Below are 26995 nucleotides of genomic sequence, written 5' to 3'. Positions count from 1 at the left end.
AGTGCGTCAACAAAAGGCAAGATGTCTTTTCTCGCGTAGATTGGCAGTCATCTAATTAAAATACGTACTAATCCTTCTTCCATTGGCGTATCTAAATACTTTGCTCGTGTTAAATGCCAATCAAAATATTTCCTTATTGCTCCCCAAGTATTATTATAATATTTTAGGTCCCACAGATCTGATATTAAGTTTTCTTGAGCACTGGCAGACCAGTACTTCTCTTTAAATTTCTTTTGAAACTCTCCCCAAGAGGAAAAATTCTCAACATTTACTGTTCCCCATTCTGATGCTTCCCTTAGAAGGTACCCCAAAGCAAATTCGATCTTCGTGGAATCTTCCCAATTTTTTGATAAAGCTTGGTTAAATCTTTTTAAGATCGGATGTACATCTCCGTCTGGCTTAAATTTAGGGAATTGTCTCAATAACACTGAATTAGCTCCCCATTGCAGATCAGTCACTGCTTCACTAGTTAATACAACATTAGGTGAAGTTACCCTTTTTCTACTTTATCTTCGATAAGCTTAAAGTATCTCCACAGGTTGACCATACCCTTCCTGATATCACTAAGTTGGGAAGAAGGAATAGGCGATATGTGTCCGGATGTTATACTCTTGGTAACCTTTCGATCTATAATTTCTCCAAATTGTTCCTCCAAACTAATTACATTTATAATATCAGAGTTAGCTATTTTCTCTTTGAAATTTCTTTCTACATTATCTACCCGTGTATTGACACCTTTAATTTCCGATTGGATGACTGGCATTAATTCATTCTGCTTATCTACACTCTCTTTCAGATTATTCAACCCCTGCCTTAAATCATTATACTTAACATTGTACATTGTACACATTTTCAAAAGATCCTAACTTTTTAGTAAGTTCGGATTCTACATTATTACATTTGCTCTCAAAATTTTAAGTTCTAACCTTTTTTATAAATCTTGAAAAGTGTTACTCTCTTTCTGACTAAGGTCAGTAAACATATGATTTATATGAGTGGTCAGAGAATTTGTCAACTCATTCTTTAAATCTACTTTTACATTCTCTACTTTATTAATTGTTGTATCGAACTCAGTCTTCAAAGCACCCATGCCTTTGCATAGATAACTAAAGTCTTTGCTTTGAGAGCTGACTTTGGTGTTTAACAAACCTAAATTTGTCGTTTGGATACTCAATGTTTCACTCTAAGCATTTAAAGCTTCACTCTGGGTATTTAACTGAGAATTTACTAAGTCTAGTTCTTTACTTACAGTCACACTCTGAGAATTTAGTGAGTTTAACTTAAGAGTCTGAGCTTTGATTAAATTTATCAACTCAGCCCAGTCAAGCACGTCTTTGCTAATTTTCATATCCATTGCTTGGTCTTGAGTTTCCCCAACCTGTTGTATATTTTCCATACTTTTATATGCCTTAGCTCTTGTAAGCATTTAAAACTAACTTTAAATATGATAATTACACAATAAAAGTTCACTCAACAGTATCTTCTACAACTTTGTGCTGAAGTAATCAAGTTTTGTTTCATGCTCACCTGGCGTAGAATTCTTGTTGCGTAGGTGAGTGGATGTGGAGACAGGTAAGCACCGGTGAACAGCAGCTGGTGCTGTGGCATTGGGTGTGTGTTGGTTTCCGCGTCTGCATCCCCGTGATGTGTGTGAGAGCTGTATACTCCCCGCACTGGATCTTCTTGGTTGAAGTGTTCTATACGTACTTCTTCTTAGGCAAATACATTGAAATCTTCTTTGCTGTTTTTATCGTTGTGAATTTTCATTTCCTCACCGTTTTTCCATTTAAATTTTGCTCCATTGGATACTTGAACATATTCCAATTTCTCGGAGTAATTCCCTTGTCTTATTATGTTTGGGTGCTACGGCAACACGTAACAGCTTCTTTTCTTGTTTTGTACTAAAATTTCCCGTTTTCTCGGTTCTTTCACACAAATCACCACATTCCAACATTTCTGATTTATAAAGTGTGAGTGTGAATCTGGGTTATTTCGGTTTATTCCCCAAACAACCTTCCACTTCTTTACTGGGAATTTGCAGCCACTCTTCTTTACTGGATAGCCAGCTGCTGGAATCCCTCTTGACCTCTTCTCCATCAAATAATGGGTACAGGAATTTTTAGACTCTTTCTACTTATGAAATAATTAGACATGCAAACTATGCTTTTCATCAGTTAACAAAACTGGTAAAGCATCCGGTCTAGATGACATCCGTATGGAGCAAATCAAGAATTTCGGCCCAGAAACAAGAAAGTGGATCCTGCAGCTTTTCAACAACTGCATGAACCAGTGCCAAATACCAAAGATCTGGCGAAAGAGCAGGGTGATAGCTCTTCTGAAACCTGGAAAGGAAGCAAATCATCCCAAGAATTTCAGACCAGTTAGCCTTTTGAGTCACCTTTATAAACTGTTAGAACGTATGATTCTGAATAGAATCCTACCAGTAATAGACCCTCTTCTCATACCCGAACAAGCAGGATTTCGACCAAACAGAAGCTGCACAGAGCAACTTTTGAATCTCACTTAGTTTATAGAGGATGGTTTTGAAACCCACCAAGTAACGGGCGTGGTCCTCGTGGATCTCACAACAGCGTATGATACTGTCCATCATCGGTTACTCCAGGCAAAACTATATAATATGATCAACAACGCCCACCTTGTTAGACTGCTCAGCACCCTCCTCCAAAACCGTAGGTTTTTTGTTGAATTTCAAGGACAATGCAGTCGCTGGAGAGTGCAGAAAAATGGTCTACCTCAGGGAAGCGTCTTGGCTCCACTTCTCTTCAACATCTATACCAACGACCAGCCATTGACCCCAGGCACAAGGAGATTCTTATATGCAGATGACCTAGCCCTTGCTACCAGAGATCATGCTTTGAAAGAGTGGAAAGAAACCTGACAACAGCACTTAGAACACTGTCAAGCTACTACAATCGGAACTAACTCAGACCAAACCCTTCGAAGACACAAGTGTGTGCCTTTCATTTAAGGAACAGGGAAGCTAATCGTGAACTACATATTGCATGGTCAGGCATCCAACTCCAGCATCATCACGCACCTAAATACTTGGGAGTCACTCTTGATAGAACTCTGACATTCAAAACTCGCTGCAAGAACACCAAAATGAAAATCTCCGCTCGAAACAACCAAATTCGCAAACTAGCGGGGACACAGTGGGGATCACATCCACAAACTATTTGCTGTTCTGCAATGGCACTGTGCTTTTCTACTGCTGAATATGCTTCTCCAGTCTGGTACAGGTCATCTCATGCCAGACAAGTAGACATTGCTCTCAGCGAAACCTGCAGGTTGATCACAGGTTGCTTAAGACATACCCCAACTGATAAGCTCTACTACCTGGCTGGAATAGCGCCACCATGGATACGCAGAACAGTGGCTGCCAACAAGGAGAGACTGAAAGTGGAACAGGACAGTGCCCATCCACTGCACGGACATAATCCACCACAGCAACGGCTGAGATCGCGAAAGAGCTTCCTGAGCACATCCAAGAAGCTCACCATTTCACCAGAGAAGGCAAGCAAGGCTGGAGTTATGGAAGAAGTCGACGCCTCACCTGCAGACGCCAGAAGCTGAGGAACTACCACCTGGACACAACGAGAGCTGGCTGGTGTGGAAATCTTTAAACAGATTACGATCAGGAGTCGGACGATCCAGAGACAACCTGAAGAGATGGGGCTTCATAACAGAAGACACGTCCTGTGATTGTGGACAAGAACAAACCACAAGCCACATGCTCCAGTACCTTTTGTGCCCTACATGCTGCACGAAGATTGATCTCCTGCAAGCCACTCCAAGGGCCCTGGAGGTTGCAAAGTACTGGGCACATGTAATATAAATACAATTTGTGTATATATATGTACATATTTATTGATGTGTATGGCTACTGTAAATTTGTATGTTTCTGATTCGAGAATAAAAAAAATCAGTTAACAATGTATTTGACTTCCATGCACTATAAAACTCCCACTTTCAACGTAAATATATAATTTCCGGTAAGTCTCTCGTACAGTCAAATGTCAGAAACAAATTGAATTACAGTTAAAAGAAAGTTGGCTTTGGTGCCATAACTTTTCTTAACATAAATCAGAAAATAAGTCTTGCCTATAGCAAGGTTACGTCAAGAGTTTCGAAGAGTTCTTTTTCAACTGTTTTTGTTTTAATAACAGTAGTCAGTGACCCAATAAGGACAGTGCTGCATATAAACTCCATTGTTCTTCCTTACACACTCACTAAAACATCTACGGATTACCCAACAGGTACTTGTTGGTGCCGTTCATCCGCCGTGTCTACTTTCTTCCCACGACTGATTTTAAGCCTGCACACACAAACATGTGATACACAGTAGGTAGGATTCTACCATCCCACACTCATATCCAGAATATCATGTGTTCGAGACTGTAGAAGGCTGAGTGGTTCTAGAATTTACACAGAAATTCTTGAATCACTCCACTCTGCCAAACTGTGGCCAAGAGTAAAGTATACCACCCTGTGGAGCATTGTGCAGCTGAATGTAACACGCGTGATTTCCGTGACTGCTTCACTACGCGAGTCATCTCGATTCTCTCCTCCACCACCATATTTTGTTAACTAAGTTTATTGGAGTTATCCTTACAACACATTCTCCACTCCCGTAACTAGCCCAGCCTACGGTAACCTATTGTCCCCACACCCTCCCCCCCAACTGTTTCCATCCCCTCCTTATTCTCGTGTCCCATCCTCTGTTTGCCACCCTCGGCCAACGGGCCCATCCATCTGTCCCTGCTTCTGTGCTTTTTCACTTTTTTCCCCAACTCCCTGCCCCACAACTTCCCGATTCTGTGCCTGTTGGCATTCCAGTCCCCACACACACTGCCAGACCATGTTCCTCTCTCCCCCATCTGCATGCTACTATCCTTTCTCCTTCCCTACCCCATCCAGATTGCTCCTTTCATCCCATTCTGGCCTAAGTTGCCGGAGTTGGCAGTCTTGTGTGCATGAGTTGTGCTTGCTTGTATGTATGAATGGTGTGTGTTTCTCTTTTGCTGATGAAGGCTGTGGCCAAAAGCTTTTTGTTGGTGTGTTTTACCTGTGCTTGTCTGCAACATAACTTGTCTTCTTTATGGCAAGTAGCAATCTATCTTTTCCTGAAATATTGATATTCCTACCTAGAGTTTTATCTCAGTTCTATTGTTCCATGTTCTCCTTCTCCCTCTCACTTATACACATCCTCTGCCACCCTCTCTGTCCAAGTTATCTGCCTCTCTCTCTTTGCACACCCTCTTCCCCTCTCCCTGCCCACATCCTCTTCCCCTCTCCCTGCCCACATCCTCTTCCCCTCTCCCTGCCCACATTCTCTTCCCCTCTCCCTGCCCATATTCTCTGCCCCTCTCTCTGTCCGTCTCCTCTGACTCCATCTCTGTCTGTCTCCTCTGACCCCATCTCTGTCTGTCTCCTTCCCCTTCCCTCTGTCTGTCTCCTTGTCCCCTTTCTCTCTTTCCATCTTGCCCTTCTCTTTTTAAATCTCCACCTTCTCTCTGTCCACTTCCATCTCCTGCTTCTCCCCCCCCCCTCTCTCTCACCCCACTGCCAGTCCCCCCTCTCTCTTCTGCCCACCTGCCTCCCCCCCCCCCCCCCCCCGTGTCCACCTGCCATTACCACCTCTCTCTGCCCATCTGCCCTTCCCTATGTCTCTGTGCCCGTCTATAACTCCCTCTCTATCCATTTCCATGTTTTTTTTCTACTACCATCACCTCTTTCCCCCTCTCCCTTTCCATTTCCTCTCTCTCTCTCTCTCTCTCTCTCTCTCTCTCTCTCCATTTCCTCCATCCCTTATATCTCCTGAGCTATGTTTCATACAATGATATAATTTTGTAGGTATTTTAGCAGCAAATGTGGATACTGTCTCCTGAAAGTGTTGCAAACAGAGATAGTAGCAAAGAAGCAATAAATGTAAATGTCATGATATGCCTGATGTGACTGTTTTACTGAAAATCACATCAGAAAAATGCAGTAAGCAATAAAACTTCTCCTTTCATCATTTTGTGGTGGTCGTCAGCAAGAAAAAGTTTCTGTAAAGGTTTGATATTATGTGCAAAGTGTGTTACAAATAACTAAGTTGTCTCATTCCCAAAATATTGGATGAATAAAATTTGGATACGAGCATATGAAATATGTACACAGATATGTGAGTGGCTTGAACACTTCTTATATAATAGAACCCAGTATGTTGTCCTCGATGGCGAATGTTTGTCAGAGACAAGGGTATCATCAGGAGTGCTCCACACAAATAAATGATTTGGTGGACTGGGTGGGCAGCAGCCTGTGATTGTTTGATGATGATGATGCCATGGTGTACGGTAAGATGTCAAAGTTGAGTGACTGTAGGAAGATACAAGACGACTTAGACAAAAAAAATTGCAGTTAGTGTGATGAATGGCAGCTAGCCCTAAATGTGGGAAAATGTAAGTTAATCCGAATGAGTAGGAAGAACAAACCTGTAATGTTTGGATACAGTATCACTACCATCCAGCTTGACACAGTCAAGTTGTTTAAATATTTGAGCCTAATGTTGCAAAGCGATATGAGGTGGAATGAGCATGTGGAAACTGTGGTAGGGAAGGCAAATGGTCAACTTTGGTTCATTGGGATAATTTTAGCAAAGAGTGGTTCACCTGTAAAGGAGACCACATAAATGATGCTGGTGCGAACTATTCTTGAGTACTGCTCTAGTGTTTGGTATCCTTACCAGGTCAGATTGAAGGAAGACATTGAAGCAATTCATAGGATGGGTGCTAGATTTGTTACTGGTAGATTTGAACAAAATATGTTACGGAGATGCTTCGGGAACTCAAAAGGGAATCCATGTAGGGAAGGCGGCATTCTTTGTGGGAAAGACTGTTGAGAAAATTTAGAGAACCAACATTTGAATCTGACTGGTAGAGAACTAACATTTAAATCTGACTGCTGAACAGTTCTGCTGCCACCAACATAGATCACATGTAAGGACCATGAAGATAAGATACGAGAAATTAGGGCTCATCTGGAGCTGTACAGACAGTCGTTTTTCCCTTGCTCTATTTGCTAGTGGAACAGGAGGGGAAATGACAAGTAGTGGCACCTTACTGTGGCTTGTGGAGTATTGGCTTCCCATGGGTGGGCACTAGAGTTGGAACAGCCTACATAAAGGGGTCAAAATGCACTAACAAAGCATGATAAGGTACTGTAGAGTAGCAGTTGGCCCATTTTTGCGTTAGTGATGATGTACCAGAAAATGAACTCTGTTTTGAAATAGTGTTTCAGACAGTGTTAGAAAATAGAAATTGAAGTTTTTGAGATACAGTGAGTAAATTGTTCACAGGTGCTGAGGCCGGGAGCTATAAATGTGGAAGCAGATATGGTCGACGGTGAGCCAGAAGATGAATGTGTGGAATGGCATACACCCTGTGGCAGTCATGCAATTCTGAAAGGTCCATATGCTATACAGTTGGTGAATATGTGAGTCTCATTTGTTATTAAGTGGATCAAAAAATTAGTTGAAATATTCTGTGAAACTGAACAATATTTGGTAGTTATGAACATACACTAAAGCATGGTAGCACACCATAAGGGCAAGTCCCCTCCCCCCCCCCCCCCCTCATAAAAAGGTGAGGGTCTTTTTAATTAACTAGATCTGATTTCCCAGCTATACATTGATCTTAGTCCTTACTGCAAATCTCGCTATACTGTAGATTGTATAAAATGGCTAAATAATGTATTCGATAACATCAGGGCCTGTTTAAGGTTCAGCGAGGCTTCTGGTCTCCTTTCAGTACTGTCGTTTGATTACACTAAATGACATTTTTGTGGCTAGCTGTTGTTTTTGCATGTAGCCATGTACAATTTTACATCTCATCAGCTTTGCATAATTTTTATTGTAAACTTTCAGTGTATGAACATAAAACGTTTCTCAACATTTTGAAACAATTTTTAATGAATTTTACCACTTTTTTCAAACTATAATTTGATGTAATTGTAAACTACATGTAAAAAATCATAATCCACAATACTAGTGCACATGACAATAAATGCATTATATCACACAAACAAAAATACACCTAATTCTCTAGCGTCCATTTGTTGCTCTGTTCTTTTGTCAAAAAATTTACTATTGTTACTGTGCTTGTAGTACTGCATTGACACACAGAGACTCTTTGCAGATATTAGCACTGAGCCATTTATTGAGAAGACCTTGCCCTTTACAGTTACTATTATTTCATGTATTGTATTTAGCGTGGAACTTATGTTTGAGGGTCAGTCAAATGAAAGCCAGAAATTCACCACAGCAGGGCAATGGAATGGTTCCATTCAGAAGTGATCACAACATGCATTAAGACATTTATCCCACTGGGAGACAAAGTGATCAATCCTTGTTTAGTACATTGCAGTTGGCCACTGGTGTATCCACGACCTCACCCACTCTTGCACTTCCTTGTCTTTCTGAAACCAGCATCCTCGTATGCCTTTCTTGAGGTCACCGAAGATGTGAAAATCCACTTTGAAGAACTGAACTGTACAGAGGATGTTGCAGTGTTTCCCAACCAAATCACTGAAGTGTGGTCTTTGTATGGTAGGCTGTGTGAGGGTGTTTTTTTGTGCAACAGGATGGTTCTGTCAGACAGTATTCCTACAGCTAGAGGGCAAACAGCAAAGCAACAGTGAAAATACCCCACATCTCTTTTACAAAAAAAATCCTAAGTTTTCACGTAAATTCCAGTTACGTCATAGTGACTTTTGTCTTCGAGTGCAGGGGCCCCTCTACTCGTAGAGTTCCTTGAGCATGGAACCACAATAATGCGCATTGCTATGAAGACATTTTGAAGAAACTCTAATGCTCCATAAAGTCAAAATGTACCGGAATGCTGTCAGACAGAATTATCTTGTTGCACTATAACGCCTGCCCCCACACAACCAATCGGATGAAGGCTGTGCTTCAGCGATTTGGTTGAGAATCACTGCAACATCATCTGTACAGCCGAGATCTTGTGCCATGTGATTTTCACATCATTGACAACATGTGTGGATGGCAGTTTAAGTCGGACAAGGAAGTGCAAGAGTGGCTGCGATAGTGGATCTGTCCGTGGCCAGCCGTGTTCTACGAAACAGGAGTTGATCGTCTCCTCTTCCAGCGAGATAAATGTCGTAATGCACGTGCATTATGTCATGTCATGCCATTCCGTGGTCCTGTTGTTTTGAGTGTTTGGTTTTCATTTGACTTCCCCTTATATAAACAAAGGTTCCGAGGACTTTTGCAATGTATGCTACTGTGTAAAACATTTCTCTCTGTGAAGAGCAACTGTACAAAATTTGCAGGTATGCATTGTTTCATTTCTTTTTCTGTGGGCAGCACAAACTCTATAGACTTTGGCTGGAAATTTCTTTTTTAGTCCTTTTTTCCACTATTTGAAATAGACACATTCCTGATGCTTGGCTGGAAATTTCTTTTTTAGTCCTTTTTTCCACTATTTGAAATAGACACATTCCTGATGCTTCATGTCACCTAGTAGCCTTCCAGGTGGTTGTTCATGTAGTACTCTTCCTTTTCCTCTAAGGGATGGACTGGGCCCGGAATTTCTCTCTCTTTGTCTGGAGAGCCTTCATTATCATTGTCAGTAATCCAATATTTTGCCACTGAAAATAGAAACTGCTTACAATTTATTTTTTCTTCTTCTCTGGATTCTGGACACTGTAAATTTTAAACAAATTTAAAAGTCCACAGTTTGTTAGGTAAAGGATGACTTTTTTTGTCCATGTCATCAATTTCCATAGAATTTGATGGTGAGAACTGTATTGATCCACAGTATCAACCCTTTTCCTGTGGGCATTATACTGATTCACACAAAGGCTTAAATATATCCTCTCCAATTTTTCTGTTGTATTTGAAACAGAAGCATCATGAATTGTTGAGATCATTCTGACATCCCGCTTGTCTTTCCATACGAGGAGAAGAATGTCACCTTTTCTACAGGAAACCAGATTACCTTTCTTCATTCTTAATGCTTTGGTTTTCGGTTTATGGTATACCTCTTTTCACTGTAATAGTATCACAGATTCTTTTCACCATAATATTATCACAGACTCTGGTTTTGTTTTTTAGTTGTAACTTTGCAGTAAAGGTATTGTTATAATAGTTATCTTGGTAAATATTGTGTCTCAGAAATAATAAGGAAGTCAGACAGTTTTATAACAAACTAGATGTCGTGACAGAAATAAAGAGTAATATAGTCTATGCTGACTGGGACATGTAGGAAAAATGGTGGAGATTAGCACAGTCAAGAAAGCTTTCAAAGGAAGACCAGGGGGATGCCGTTTAAGGACCAGCTGGCTAAATAACATGGAGAAGGACTTGAGAAGAATGGGAGTTAGAAGCCAGCAGCGAAGAGTGGGTGAATATTGGCCAGTGGACCAAGGCCCTAGACGGGCTGTAGCACCAAGAAGTAAAGCAAAGATATTGTGCCACATAAAAAGAAGATAATGAAGAACTGGGAGGACAGACTTTTCCAGTTTCTTACCTTCACCAGTATAAATCTCCATATTGGATTTCTCGCCTGTGACAGTCTCACACACCACTGTAACAAGTAACCCATACTTCGTAGTCTTTGCAGGGTTGTACATTTGTAAGCTCAGCCTACTCCATGGAATCATCTCATTCAACAAAGACTGTTGCTTTTATTTATAAAGTGTGCTAAATTTATCGAGGAAATAATGCAACATAGGTTGATTTTTGAAGAGTCTCTCAGAGCTACTGTTCAATTTTGTATTGTCCTTAAAGTGCCAGAATGTTCAGATCTATTGCTGCTCATAATCTATGAAAATAAGCTGTTAGAGTGTCTTGTTGACGAGTAATCTTTCCATCTATCCTTTTTTGTTTGTTAAAATTGGGCCAAGAAGTATCTTCATGTCTCTTTGTGTAACACGAGACCACCTGGATGCTTTAGGCAACATTTTATATTTCACTAAGATTTGATTACGATAAAACAATACAAACAAGTTGTCGCCAAACATCACAGAGGCTATACAGTCACATTGTATTGGAAATGTAATGATCCCTTAATGACCTTCAAGTGTTTGAATGCCAGTTTCTCATCAGTCAATGTTATCATTATAAGAAATGTATCATTCACATGAACAGAGTTGTCATCATCATTAGTGTCAGAATCACTTGACAACATTGCCATCTTGCACTTCTTTGCAGGCCTAAAATTGTCACTGTCTCTGTCACTAGTATTGTCCTCAGATCCATATAAATACATTCCTTCATCTGGATTTTCATTCTCACTAAGAACATCTAAGTACTCGTTGGCAAAGACACCTGAAATTATTGCAGGAAAATTCATTGTCTTCCATTTTCGAAATAGGACCATCTGTAAAAGCAGGAGAAACTTCAAGACAGGAATGGTAACTGTTTGAAATATCAAAATAAATCACAATACTAAATAAGCGAAAGGTACATGAATGCAGTTACATTTGCTACATTGCTTACTGATGTAAAAGGCAGCATGTATGAAATATGAGTAAACTTGGGATCTGACTGCAATGTTTTAAGGCAAGTCTTAAGACAGAATTATTATACGGTGGTGAAAGACACTGCCCACATGGGAGAGATCTGCAGCTACATATATACTCTCCATACCACTGTAAAGTGCATGGGAAAGGGTACTTCCCATATTAGATATTTTTCCTGTTCCATTCTCATATGGAGCGCATGATGAACGTTTTATGAAACACCTCTGTGCATACTGTAATTAGTGTAATCTACATAAGAAGTTGTGGTATATTCCTAGATTCAACACTTAAAACTAGTTCTTGACAGTTTAAACTAGACTTTCAGAGGACAGATCGTGTATGTCTTACAAGTATTTTTCAGTTAATTGCTTTCAGCATCTCCATGTCAGTCTTCAATGAGTAAAACAAAGCTTTGACCATTCATGGTGCCTCTTTTGTATACACTCAGTATTCCCTATTAGTTCTATTTGGTATGGGGCCACACACTTCAGTAATATTTACGATGGGTGGTACGTGTGTTTTGCATACAGTCTTTGTTGGAGGTTAGTTGCATTTCGTTGTTGTTCTACCAGTGAACTGCAGCCTGCCATCTGCTTTATATACAGCTGAACCTATGCAAGCTGCCTCCATTACTGAGGTTCCTAACGCACACTTGTGCAGTGGCGCTCAACCCAGGGGAAGCTGGTTCGAATCCTGGTGATAGAAAAAGATTTCACCACCAGTATTTATCTGGTTAGGAGAGGAGAGGTGGTGGTGTAAAGTTCCCAATCACCAGACTTTGTGCCAACATCCTGGTTTAAAACTCAAACCATTCCATAGTGTCTCATGATTGGGCCTGTGACAGAATTGATGGTGATTCCTCTGTCCGATGGGGATGTTAAGCTTGACGGCCCCCTAGGTGCTATTCGTGAGGAGTAGGCTCTCCCTCCTTGCGTCATATTCATCATCGTACAACATAAACATTACAAATACATACATGTAGTGTTACAAATAGTGCATAATGGGGCATGTAGTAAATAAATAAACAAACAACTGTACCTATGTTCCATTTCATATCCCTACAAATTGTTGCACCCAGGTATTTGTTAAGAGTTTAGCAGTTCCAACTGTGGCTCATTTTTGTTGTAGTCATAGGATACTACCTTTTTCTTCTTGTGTGTGACCTGTCGTATTTTACATTACTGAAGGTGTAAAGCTGATTGCCCATCTTTGCGCTATTTTTAAATCTTATCAAGATTGAATATTTGTGCAGTTTGTTTCAGCCAGTACGTCATTAAAGATAGTTGTCATCAGTGAAAAGTGAGGTTATTATTGACATTGTGTGCAATGTCTTGGATGGATGTCAGGAACAGCAAGAGTCTCAACACACTTTCCAGAGGCTGTATAAAGTTACATCTACATAAGTAGAAGACTCTCCATCCAGTTAACATACTGCATCTTCCCCACCATGAAATGCTAAATCCCGTCCCATATCTTGTTTTATACCCCATATGGTGGTACTTATGTTAATAAGTCACTGTGTGATATGGATTCAGATGCCTGTTCAAAGTCAATAACCACTGAACTGTTGCAGCAGGTGACCACCTGACAGTCTTTACTGTCCATTGTCAGGATCAGTACTCCCAGTACCATCTGGATTCTGATTTTTAGGGAAAAGTATGTCTGGAGTTCAGGAAAGGGAGTGGACTGGGAGGGTGAATTTTTAAGGTGTCATCCTGTGCTTTGGAAGCACAGTGCGTCTTAAGAGTCAAATGTGGGATCTGGTTTCATATGGAGTTTGGATAGGGTCAACATTAGCATGTCATGCTGTTGATGGTGGGTGTTACAACAGAACATGGAAATCAGCAAGGTTAAATTTTATGCTGCAAAGACATGTATGGAATTTTTGGATGTCCGATATAACTGCCAGTGCTTCTTTTTCCATTTTGTGAGTAACTGATCTGGGCTGAAGTGAGTGTCTCAGGTGCATACGCTGTTGTTTATTCGTGCCCACTGTCGCATTTGTGAGAAGTACAGCCTTGATATATTGATATGTGTTAGTGGCCAATATAATGTGCTCTGATGGGTCATGTTGCCAGACAAGGACTAGGCTTTGGATAACATTTGAACTTCAAGCCTCTTTGGCACTGCAAAGACCATACTTATTTTGCACATATCTTGATAGATTATTAAGGGACCTTGTGATGTGTGGAGTATTAAGTGTAAATTATGTGTGATTATTTATTTTGCAGGGAAGTGACTGAAGGTCTTTTAAGTTTGTAGCTTGCTCTCTCTCTCTCTCTCTCTCTCTCTCTCTCTCTCTCCCTCCCTCCCTCCCTCTCTCCCCCTCCCTCCCTCCCTCCCCCTCTCCCTCTCTCCCCTCTCCCTCTCTCTCACTCCCTCCCTCTCCCTCCCTCTCCCTCTCCCTCTCCCTCTCCCTCTATCTCTTTTTCCTGAGTCGATTGGAGTCCTTTATGACTCAGTATGTAGCCTAAAGTGCCAACGGCCTTGCCACAATGATTCCCATCAGATCACCTAAGTTAAGTGCTGTTGGGCTGGCCTAGTACTTGAATGGGCGACCATTCGGTGTGCCAAGCTCTGTTGGCAAGCGAGGTGCACTCAGCCCTTGTGATTCAAACTGAGGAGCTACTTGATTGAGAAGTAGTGGCTCCAGTTTTGTAAATTGACATATGGGTGGGAGAGCTGTGGGATGAGGATGACACAGCAGCCAATGGGGTGAGGATGACACAGCGGCCAGTTGGTACCATTTGGTCTTCATCCCCTGTTTGAGCAGAGTTTAGTTTTTTATGTAGCCTAAGTATTCCACTTGTTCTAGAAAAAATTCACATTTCTGCTGGTTGCTCTTAAGTCCATTTTGTTATGTCTGGAACAGTAGATTGAAGTTTGCAGGATGTTGCAATCTTGTAGTGCCAGTTATTAATACATGGAGGTGACAGAAGTTATGGGATCACTACATGCACCTATGCAGATGGCAGTAGAATTGCGTACCCAAGGTATAAAGGACAATGCATTGGGAGAGCTGTCATTTGCAGTCAGGTGATTCACGTGAAAAGGCTTCCGACGTGATTATGGCTGCATGATGGGAAGTAATAGACTTTGAAAGCAGAATGGTAGTATGAGCTATATGCATGGGACATTCTGTTCTGGAAATCAGTAGGGAATCCAATATTCTCAGAGCCACAGCATCAAGAGTGTGCCAAGAATACCAAATTTCAGGGATTACCTCTCACCATGGACAATGCAGTGGCCGACGGCCTTAATTTAATGACCAAAAGCAGTGGCATTTGCATAGAGTTGTTAGTGCTAACAGACAAGTAACCCTGCATGGAATAACTGCAGAAATCAATGTGGGATGTACGGCAAATGTATCCATTAGGGCAGTTCAGCAAAATTTGGCATTATTGGGCTATGGTAGCAGACAACCAATGCGAGTGCCTTTGCTACAGTGTGAAATTGCCTGCAGTGACTCTCCTGGGCTCACAACCATATTGGTTGGACCCTAATGACTGGAACACCATGGCGTCATCAGATAAGTCCTGATTTCAGTTGTTAAGAGCTGGTGGTAGGGTTCAAGTACGATGCAGAAGCAATGGAACTGAGTTGTCAACAAAGCACTGTTCAAGCTAGTGGTGGCTCCATAATGGTGTAGGCTGTGTTTACACGGGGTGGACTGGGTCCTCTGGTTATGTTCAGAGACTTGGAGACCAATTGCAGTCGTTGATGGGCTTCATGTTCCCAAACGATGATGGAATTTTTATGGATGTCAATGTGCCATGTTCCCAAGCCACAGTTGTTCGTGATTGGTTTGAAGAAAATTCTGGACAGTTCTAGCGAATGAGTTGGCCACTCAGACTGCCCAACATGTACCCCATCAACACTTACGAGGTGTAATTGAGAGGTCACTTCATGCACAAAGTCGTGTGCTGGCATCACTTTCGCAATTATGAATGGATATAGAGGCAACAGGGCTCAATATTTCTGCAAGGGACTTCTAACGAATTGTTGATTCCCTGTCACTTTTGAGTTGCTGCTCTTTGCCGGGCAAAGGTAGGTCCAACTCGATATCAGAAGGTATCCCATGACTTGTTACCTCAGTGTATATCGTCCAGTTAATTGAATGTGTTTGGAATATTTTGAATCAGCTCCAAAACATCTTGGTGCACTGTCAATCTGAAAAGCATCCTAGTGTATCTGACCAGTCCAAATGGAGTGTTGATGGTCATGAATTGATGGGATTTTGTTTGGTGTATGTATGTTGCTAAATAATCTACAATACATACACCAGAGTTAAAAAATACATTTTTGTGAATCTTAAATTGTATATGAGTAGTTTTAATTCTAGTTTGCTTTGTAACACTAATTTCTTATTAAACAATGGAAACTCCAGGTAGGAATATCAACAATATAGGAAAAGATGGACTCCTACTTACCATAAAGGCGACACATGAAGTTGTAGACAGGCACATTTAAAAGCCACTCACATGTAGCTTTCATCCACAGCCTTTGTCAGTAAACACACAAGCAAGCAAGCAAGCACACCTCATGCACATGTGACCACCATCTCCAGCATCTCAGACTGGAATGCAGCGCAATGTGGGATGCACACAGCAATCTGGAGGGGAAGGGGAAGGGGAAAGGGAAAGCAATAGTAGCGCACAGGTGTGGTTTCAGTTACCAGAGACAGCAGTCATGTGTGTGTGTGTGTGTGTGTGTGTGTGTGTGTGTGTGACATTCGTCATTTCAGTGATTGCTTCACAGCGTGTGCCACATGGATCCTTCCCACCGACACCAGCATTTCAGAATTGTGCAGGTGGGGACTCTCCCTACAATATATCCTACATTCCCATAACCCTCCTGGCCTCAACCTTCGTTCGTCATTCTCCTCACCCATCCAGCCCCTTCCCTGTTCTCCACCTCTACCTTGCTATCCCTCCGCCTCCCTGCTCCCACTTCCTCCTTACCCCATCACACAATGCAGCTGCTGCCCACGGTGTGGTTTCAGTTACCAGAGACAGCAGTCATGTGTGTGTGTGTGTGTGTGTGTGTGTGTGTGTGTGTGTGTTGGCTATTTTTGACAAAGGCCTTGTTGGCTGAAAGCTTATTTTTGACAGTCTTTTTGTTGTGCCTGTCTGCGACTCAGCATCTCCTCTATATGGTGAGTAGCAGCTATCCTTTAGAAATAAATTGAAGTAGATAGGTTGCAAAACAGATGCTTGAGGTACACCGTACTTAATACTTCTAACTTCTGATCTGTGTAACTTGTTAATGGGTATGTATTGCATCCTGTTACAGAGATGCGATGTTATCCAGTCTGCTGCTTGACCACAAGTACCAGTATTATTTATTTTCTTTACTAGGTCTGCATGATTTGTTGTGTCAGATGGCAAGGATAAGTCCAGAAAATCTCCAGAAACTATCATACGGGGCCAAGGTCTGTACAGTAAATTCTGTTAATGATTTCCCTTTCTGGTATCCATGCTGTTCTGGAGTTATAATATTATGCTTTTCCAGGTAAGCAGTTAGTCTGTTGAGCATGTGCATTTCTAATATTTTGGAGAAGCCAGGATACTGAGGATGTTGTTGTTGTTGTTGTCTTCAGTCCTGAGACTGGTTTGATGCAGCTCTCCATGCTACTCTATCCTGTGCAAGCTTCTTCATGTCGCAGTACTTACAGCAACCTACATCCTTCTGAATCTGCTTAGTGTATTCATCTCTTGGTCTCCCTCTACGATTTTTACCCTCCATGCTGCCCTCCAATGCTAAATTTGTGATCCCTTGATGCCTCAGAACATGTCCTACCAACCGGTCCCTTCTTCTTGTCAAGTTGTGCCACAAACTCCTCTTCTCTCCAATTCTGTTCAATACCTCCTCATTAGTTACATGATCTACCCATCTAATCTTCAGCATTCTTCTGTAGCACCACATTTCGAAAGCTTCTATTCTCTTCTTGTCCCAACTATTTATCGTCCATGTTTCAGTTCCATACATGACTACACTCCACACAAATACTTTCAGAAATGATTTCCTGACACTTAAATCTATACTCGATGTTAACAATATTCTCTTCTTCAGAAACGCTTTCCTTGCCATTGCCAGTATACATTTTATATCCTCTCTACTTCGACCATCATCAGTTATTTTGCTCCCCAAATAGCAAAACTCCTTTACTACTTTAACTGAGGATAGCGGTCTGTAATTGTTAGGATCTTCATATTTTCCCTTTTTGTATATAGGTACCACTTTAATTAATGTAAGTTGATTGGGAAATACTCCTTGGAATGAGTAGTTGATAGTATCCAACAGTTGTGTAATTAATTTTGCTGCCACCTGCTTGATTAGGTAGTTTGACACTTTATGATGTCCAGCAGACTTTTTGACTTGAGTTTTTTATACCATTGTCACTTCCTCATTAGGTACTGGTATTAGGAACATGAAGTGGTTTGGTTTATTTGTCATTGTGGTTTGCTGAGTGAGTTCTTATGTTACTGTGTTCATGCTTTAGCAGGGTGTATGTGCCATGGGATGAACTCCTGTAAAAACCTGGATGTTTTTTGATCTGGGAAAGATCAAGGAACTTTTTTAGAATTCTGGGAATTTTTCACTGTTTTAATTTCCAGATAAATTTTTGTTCTTTTGACTGATAAGAACTGCTACTGCAGAACAATATTGCAACAAGGAAACATAAGTGAGAAAATAAAACCAAAATAAAATTTTAGTCGCACAGAAAATTCACCAGTTACAATAAAGCAAATGACACACGCCAGGGTCTGCCGACTGTGAAATGTGTCAGAAACTTCAAGATGAAGACTGTGCAGTAATTTCTAACAACAAACTACTTTCAATGAGCATACTGTCACAACTGTTTACATTTACAACAGGTTGCAGAAAAATATTGTTATGTCTGAGAATGTACAGTTAATTTCTTAAATAAAGGAACATTGGACTCTCATTCAAAACTAACTACTTTGAGCACTGGCCACTTGGAAAAATTTTGGGCTCAGGAGACCAGCTGTTTATGCCATTATTTAAAACTTTACCGGCATATTTGTGTTTGGTATATCTTAAAGGGTAACATGCGAAAAAAGATTAAGCTTGAAAGTTAGTTTATTGGCTGACTGCATCACAAGTCCTATGCTATGAATTTCTGCTGGCATTGGCTAGTGAGTCACATAATGTGAGCTAAGATTGGTTGACAAAATTGCATCGCAATCTCAATTTCAGTGCTTTAAAAGTTGTCATGATGTAATTGGTGCCATTTATACTTATACTTTCATAATACGAAAACATGGAGTGTACATGTGGCATTGCATTGAAGATGCATTGTTTTTTGCTGGGTTTCATTTCCTAAAGTGCTGGCATAATCTATGCCAGTTTATAATACCTGTACCATTCAAAGGATTTGCAAGTGTTACAGCTCCAAGGGAAAGTTTATTGTCACTTAATATGGAAAAAAGTGTATTTTTACATGGGAAGAGATATATTTTCATGTGGGAGAAGATGTATTTTTAACCAGGAAATCCGTGAAATTTCTCCTGCCCCCCTCTCCCCTCCGCATATCCACCTTGTTTAGGTTTTCTGTCATATCTATGTAGTTATTATTCAGGATACTGGCAATTTCTGTTTTATCTGTAATGATTTTATTACTCACTTCCATACTTTCTGATTAATTTGTTTTCCGTGTATTTTTTGTCTTTCTGAGTTAATTATATCCCAGGCTGTTTTCATTTTATTTGCTGATTTTGAAATAATCTCATTAATTGATTTGGATTTTTCTCCTCTTATCAGCTGTCTGTATCTCATCTGGTACTGTTTGTAGGTTTAAATACTTTCTCTCTGTTTTATTACTCTTAAGGTAGGCTTCAGTTCTAGTTAGTTGCTTCTCTAAGTCTGGTGGTGGAGGATAGGATCCAGATGGCTCAGGTAGCGAAGCAGTGATTGAAATTGAGCATTTTGTGCTAAGTTGCATATTGTGCCGCTGGTGGTCTACTTTGCTCTTGGACACAGTTTGATAGGTGCCGTTCATCCTGGTAGACAGCTGGTTGGTAGTCATGCCAATATAAAAAGCTGTGCAATGGTTGCAGCAGAGTTGGTTAACACACAAAAGTTTCCACCCCCTCTGTCCTATCATCTCCTCTCCATTCTCGTCTCCTAGCCTCTTTGTTTGCTGCCCTCTGCCAATGCACCCACCAATCTCATCCACTTCTCTCCTTTTCGCTCATTCTTTCCCTATCTCCCTGCCCCTCAACCTCCTGACACTGCACCTGTTGCCATTCTAGTCCCTGCACACTCTGCCAGACAATGTTCCTCTGTACTCTCATCACAGACTTCTATCGCTTCCCCTTGCCCGTCCTTTTCAGGTTGCTGGTGCAGGTGCAAGAAACATTTGCCACAAATGAGTTTATGCAGCTGTTTCAACACTTTCCCGAGATTGTTACACCACAATTAGAGGAGAAAGATGCGAAACAGAATAAGCAACATTTCATCAAGACCACACCAGGTCCACCAGTGTCTGCACGGCCTCGGAAATTAATAGCAAAACAAGAATTTGAGAAATTGTTGAAGGAAAACATGATCTGTCTGTCTGACAGCCTGTGGGCTTCACCATTGCATTAAGTTCGCAAGGAAGATAAAACGTAAAACGTGGAAACCTTGTGGCGATTTCCAGGTACTAAACGCAAGGACAATACCAAATAAGTACCCGGTTCCGAATTTACAGGAGTTTAACAATTTGTTAGTGGGATCACATGTGTTCAGTGTAGTGGATTGTGCGACAGCTTTGTAGCGGGAACACAGTTTAAGATGGGAAAAGATTAACTTCAGTTCAATATTTCGGTGCACACAAGTTACGGCCAGGCGCAGGCCTGTTGACAGTAAGTTATGCTACCGGCGGTTGTGAAGTAGAATGGCGACCACAGGGGTGTAGACCACCAGAAAAGAGTAGATGCAGCAGTTTGCATGGCACAAGTTACAGGCAGAAGGGGCCCACTGACCCCCAGGTGTTATGAGTACATGACTCGGAGTGGTGCGTTAGTAAAATAGAGGCGCACAGCCGCATTTAAATAGGTGCCGGTTCACTAACAAGACATTCAAGTGTGAGAGCTCTCCTGGACGGCGGGGTGTGTCACACCACCGGCTACATGCAGCAGCAGATGGGGTGACAGCGTCCCAGTCCATGGCTGGTCGCTGGTTCGACCCTGTGAGGCCAACGCAGGGTCTGCAGCCAGCCAGCAGCAGGCCATGCCATGGCTCACCACCACATGCAGTCTTGTTGGCTTCCAACACACGCCAGAAGCATCCCAAGGCAAGGGCCACAGATTCGGATGCTAGATCGTGGGCACTTGTCACCGTAATCTTATCCACGCTGGCGAGGAAGCATGCCGTGAGCACCTTGCAGCTCCCAGCGGACAGCACTGAGACAATGCGGGTGAAGACTGCTGAGCAGACTGCTGGCGCATCCTGACATTGTCACTACTTTGTGGCCGTGCAAGGCTGACACACAGCTGTGCGTTGCATGGGTCCCTGAGGCAGCCATTCCATGCCAAGCCGTTTCACAGACAACGAAGTGGTGTCCTCAGCATTGCGGGACACGGTGAAGCAGACCGAGAGGAACAGGGGCTCTGTAGCTGGAAATAATAAATCATTTGGGAAGCTCATATGAGTTTTATTAAGGCGCATCCTGACAACCCATCCTCGTCCAACGTACACTCTACATTTGGTGTCCGAATAATGGGCGTTGTCTGTACTGTAAGACATTGGAGCCCACCGCCTTCATTACAGTCACAAAATGTGGGGGGTGTTGACCAATTTTTCTTTTTGAGTGTTGGACATTTTCTTTCTTTCTTCTTCCTTTTTTATTTTTAGTATGGCTCCTGGTAGGCCATTTTAGATGTTTTGCAGAGGCATGTTATTTTTTTGCCAGAATAAGTGTTATTGTGTTTGGGGCAGTAAGATGTTGTTTTTCGTGGCATTTGATTACTTTTGTATTGGTGTATGATGACACAGAACTGTAGGAAGTCAGGTTATTCTTGTACTTAAATGTTTACTTTCGGGACTAACTGGGAATGAAAGCAACACAATGGCAGAGTCAGTGACACAAGGTATGTCGGAACCATAAGCAGTACAGATTTTGTGGGAAAAGGTAGCACAATTGACAGCGGTCAGTATGCAGTTGAGAAGTGAGTGGGAAACCACATCGGATCAGCCGTTTTTGCGTAGGGTGCCGCAGCAGGAGATTGATCCAGCCACTGCGAGTTTGATTATTCCGTTTTCTGGCAATGCATCTGAGGATGTGCATTCATTCGTGGAGGACTTGGAAACTACAGCTGTGATGAATGGTTGGTCTGATGAACAGTTGTTACATGTAGCCAAGATTAGATTAATGGGTGTAGCTAAGACATATGTAAAGCGTTCTGAGGCCTTAAGGAACGCGGGACAGTTTAACCAGTTGAAGGAGGGGCTTTTACAGACGTACAAGAAACAGAACAGCAATCAGTACTTCAGGGAGAGGTTGAATACAATGACGAAGAGGCAGGGGAAGACGGTAGAGAAATTTGCAGACAGGATAAGAGCAATTAATGAGTATACTTAAGAGTTGGGTCAGAGTAATGAAGAAAGTGGTATTCTGTTTCAGGAGGTCGAGCAAAGGGCAATTGATGTATTTTTGAGGGAATTACCATCGCATATGTTGTGGAAAGTGCGTGAAGGGCTCCAAAAGATTTGTATTCAGCCATTCAGCTGACAATTCAATGTGAGGAAATAGATCTGGCAACAGGGGTACGTGATAGACAAGCAGTGTTTACAGCAGGTGTAAAATGTTATAAGTGTGGCCATACAGGACACGTGCAGAGGCAGTGTACCCAGTCACCAAGGAATAGAGGGATGTGTGGAAACCAGCAGTGTGGAGGATGGAGAAGTGGAGTTAGTAGAGGTGGACAATCGTTAAATGGCAGAGGGGCCGCAAGACCCACTTGAGGGAGCTCCCGTTAAATTTCTGTGCTACAAATACGTATGCAGAGGTGGAATGTTCAGTGGTAGGATCCATAAGAACTAAAAAGTTTAAGATTTTGTGGGACACAGGGGTACAAGTGTCAGTGGCTGCTAAGAGTTTAATGGGATGAAGGAAGTTAGATCCACAGGGGATAAGGTCGTCACACCTTTGGGGTCCGTGACAGTTGACTTTTGCATAGGGGAAGTCCGATTTGATGCAAGTATGGAAGTAATACCGTGGATAAGTGAGAGCTACAATGTGATCCTAGGAGTAGATATCTTGCATCAACATCATGCCAAAATTGACCTTGGATAACGAACTGTGGATCTTGGTGGAATGTTATTTCAACTAGGGGAAACTTGTGGTTGCGGAGCTGTCACAAGGGGTGTTCAACTTAATGAACAAACCAATTGAACTGCGTACATTAACATTAAGGCTTAATTCACATGTGTGTGTGTCTATTGGCACCGGGAAGTCGCTTTGGGTAAGTGTAGAGTAAATCTACCTGTAGGTACAGTATGTGTTATTGAACCGTTGGAGGACAATGAATTTTTTGACCCATTAGGTTGTTTTGTGAAATATAGTATTGTATGTGTACGAGAGGGAAACAATGGGCAAGTAGTCCCTCTGAACATGGATAATTTTAACGCTGTAAACGTGAAGTTGGGAAAAGGAGTTTTAGTGGCAAATTTGGATGTACCAGATGACGAAGACTGGTGTTCAAGAGGTAGGCGTAGCGATCAACCACCAACTGCCAATAGAACTGCATTGTGTAACAAGGTTAAACATTTTAAAGGAGAAGAAAAACAGCACACGGAAGAATTGTTGTTGGGATTTAAGGATTTGTTTTTTCCGCGAGGGCTGTTACCAGCAACTCCATTATTTCAACATAGGAGAACAACAGGGAATGAAGCAGCTGTTTGCCATAAGCCATACAGAATACTGAAGTATTTGCAGCCGATTGTGGAGGATTTCATTGATCAGCAGCTTGCGAACGGTATTAGAGAACATAGTAATAGTTGCTAGGGAGCGGGCATTGTTGTTGTGCCTAAAGAATCTATGGATGGAACTAAGAAATACAGGTTCTGTTGTGATTACAGGTACCTCAGTAATTCGACAGTAATGGACGCATACCCCATTCCAAACATATCGGAGACTTTGGATCACTGAGGACATGCCAGTACTTTTCTACGGTGGAACTGACAAGCGGTGATCATCAGTTAGAGGTGGCTCCAGAGGGTCATCCAAAAACTGCTTTCTCTATTCCTGGGTGCCATTACCAGTACATCAGAATGCCATTCAGTTTAAAAAACGCTCCAGCAACATTTCAGAGTTTGCTAGACAGTGTGTTGAGGGGTTTGAAACCATGGCGGTGTCTTGTCTGTTTGGGTGATATTATAGTGTTTTCAAGTAGTATGGAGCAGCATAGACAGCTGTTAAGGGAAGTCTTCATGATGTTAAGAGCAGCTCGTTTGACGTTGAGCCTGGAGAAGTCTCATTTTGCATTGGAAGAAGTGAAATATTTAGGTCATATCATCAGTAAGGACGGAGAGCGAACAGATCTGAGGTTGGTACAGGCTGTAAGGGATTTTCGGGAGCCGAAAACAGTTAAGGAAGTGCAATCATTTGTCGGAATGTGCAATTTCTATCAAAAGTTCGTGAAGGATTTTGCAGATTTCGCACAGCCAGTGATACGATTGTTATGGAAGGGTGTGAAATTTGAATGGACAGAAGTGTGTCAGAAAGCATTTACAAACTGAAAGAAGTGTTAACATCAAGTCTGGTTCTTGTGTTTCCAGATTTTGAAAAGGAATTTATTCTAGCATGCCATGCGTCGAATCAAGAATTATGGTGTGTTCTTAGTCAGGAAATTGATGGGAAAGAACATCCTGTAGCCTATGCACCTAGGCAGTTGAATGCAGCAGAGAGGAATTACTCAACAACAGAGAGGGAGATGCTTAGCGTAATCTATGGAATCACATATTTTAAATGTTATTTATATGGGAGAAGATTTTGGGTAGTGACAGATCATGCTGTGTTGAAGTTGTTGTTGGATTTGAAGGATCCATCCACTAGACTCGCTAGGTGGGCTGTAAGGCTTAATGAATTCGACTACAAGGTGGTGCACAAGCCTGGGAAGAAGCACGGTAATGCAGATGCACTGAGTAGAAAGGTGGCAAAAGTAGAAGTCATACATTGTGACCTAGCAATATGGCAAGAATTATGGGACGCTGACAACGATTGTGAAATGTATCCGACACAGCTACAATTCAATACGTACGATGGTCTTCTGTGCAGGGAAAAAAAGTTAGGGCTAAGGGTAGAAGTGGCAGTGTAACTGAGAGATGAGGTTTTAAAGGAAGCACATGATCACGTGTTATCCGGTCATGGAGGGTGTAGAGCGACGAATAGGAGTGTGGTGGAGAGGTAGGAAAGTGGATGTGGATCAGTATGTCAGGAATTATATACCAACCATTTTTTGAGTTATGTGGAGATAGTGGCTGTGGCAAATCAGCAGGCAGCAATGGTCGTGCAAGCATTAGTAAAGAACTGGATTTTGAAGATTGGTGTACCAGAGACAATAATTACTGACCAAGGGACCAATTTCATGTCGGATTTAATGAAGGAATATTGTAAATTGTTGAATGGAAAGAAGTTGAGGACAAGCATGTTACATCCACAGGTAAACAGAAGGACAGAACGGGTACACAGAACAATCGGGAAGAAGCCGAGGTTTTATGTGGATTCTCATCACTGTCAGTGGAACGAGTATTTGAAGCATATTGTAAGTGCATACAATGCAAAAGTCCATACTAATACTGGTTTGAGCGAAAAATGCTGTCACTGTAGGAAGTTTATCACAGTATAGAGTAGGGCAATGGGTAATTCTATCCAGCTCCTATGCGCCACAAGAGGAAAACGAAGAAGTTCGTTGTGAGGTATCAAGGGCCATACCAAGTAGTTGAAACCACATCCCCTGTTATATTAAGCTTCAGCTGCCAGCTAGAACAACGGTAGTACACATTGGGTGGTTGTGGCCATTTAAGAGTTATCCGGAAGTGATTCCAGGCATGTCACAGGAAGGGAAGAGGAAGAAAGAGATCCAGAAAGTAGTGGAGTATTTGTAGTTGTTTTTTGTTTTCTTGTTATGTATGAGTGGGTTTACACAGATTAATTAGGCATTGTATTTTCAAATGTTGTAGGTTTTTTCAAGTATTGTGAGCCTGCTGGGGACAGCAGTCTTTTTAAATGGGGAGGAAGGGTGATGGTGATCCCTGACATCAGGCACTGAAAAGGGGAATGTTGAGCAATTCGGTAGAAGTAAAAAAAACTGAGGAGGTATTGCTGATCTCGGCAGTTAAAAGCCAGTCCACCGAGATGATGAGGGAGTAATTACGGAGCTGCCATAGAGGGAAGGTAATGATATGTCCAGCCAGGGTGATAAGCACCAATCCGGACATGTGCATGGTGCAGTTATTTTTAGCCAGGAGGGAAGAAATAAACTGTCGAAGGGACAACATGGAGCCAGAATTGAGATTGCAATGGGTCGGGATGCATTGGATCTTGTCCCCCTTTGAAAAATTAATAGTAGTAGCAAGTTGTTTTGTGCAGGGAGTATTTGCTGAAGCAAAACGTATAGAGCTCGAGGGGAGCGGAATTTTAATCAGTGGACCTGTGCGTAACATAATAGGACCAACCTTCCATCTGTCAGCGTCAATTTCAGGAGTCATGCAATTGAATGTTACACAGCCACAGTTGTACTGGCCAGAAGCAACTTTAGAGTTTTTGCCAAGGCAGAATCTGACCTTGTTAAATCGACTCTGGAGTCAGGTCTGTTGAGATCCATAAACCAGTTCATTTGAGAGCAAGAGGGGCACATAACAGCCGAACAGCTTGTGCAGCATGTTGCTCAATATAGGGAAAGGCAATGATAAGTAATCTACATCTACATCCATACTCTGCAAGCCACCTAACGGCGTGTGGCGGAGGGTACCTTGAGTACCTCTATCGGTTCTCCCTTCTATTCCAGTCTCGTATTGTTCGTGGAAAGAAGAATTGTCGGTATGCCTCTGTGTGGGCTCTAATCTCTCTGATTTTATCCTCATGGTCTCTTTGCGAGATATATGTAGGAGGGAGCAATATACTGCTTGACTCCTCGGTGAAGGTATGTTCTCGAAACTTCAACAAAAGTCCGTACCGAGCTACTGAGCGTATCTCTTGCAGTCTTCCACTGGAGTTTATCTATCATCTCCATAACACTTTCGCGATTACTAAATGATCCTGTAACGAAGCACACTGCTGTCCATTGGATCTTCACTATCTCTTCTATCAACCCTATCTGGTACAGATCCCACACTGGTGAGCAGTATTCAAGCAGTGGGTAAACAAGCGTACTGTAACCTACTTCCTTTGTTTTCGGATTGCATTTCCTTAGGATTCTTCCAATGAATCTCAGTCTGGCATCTG

At 41.9% G+C, this 26995-nt stretch overlaps 1 protein-coding gene across 7 annotated transcripts in view; it reads left to right on the top strand.

Moving 5' to 3' along the window:
• LOC124795481 (endoribonuclease Dicer-like) overlaps window positions 1–26995 on the top strand; it is a 428130-nt gene that overhangs the window by 201380 nt on the left and 199755 nt on the right. For all 7 annotated transcript variants that reach the window (XM_047259520.1, XM_047259523.1, XM_047259524.1 and 4 more), the window contains exon 10: window positions 7358–7494. In XM_047259520.1, coding sequence (XP_047115476.1) covers window positions 7358–7494 — 137 coding nt within the window. The remainder of the gene's footprint in view (window positions 1–7357; window positions 7495–26995) is intronic.

Source organism: Schistocerca piceifrons, chromosome 4 (assembly GCF_021461385.2).
Source record: "Schistocerca piceifrons isolate TAMUIC-IGC-003096 chromosome 4, iqSchPice1.1, whole genome shotgun sequence".
In the NCBI taxonomy this organism is placed as follows: Eukaryota; Metazoa; Arthropoda; class Insecta; order Orthoptera; family Acrididae; genus Schistocerca; species Schistocerca piceifrons.
Note: the sequence above shows the minus strand (reverse complement) of the source record. Positions and strands in the feature narration are given on the sequence as shown.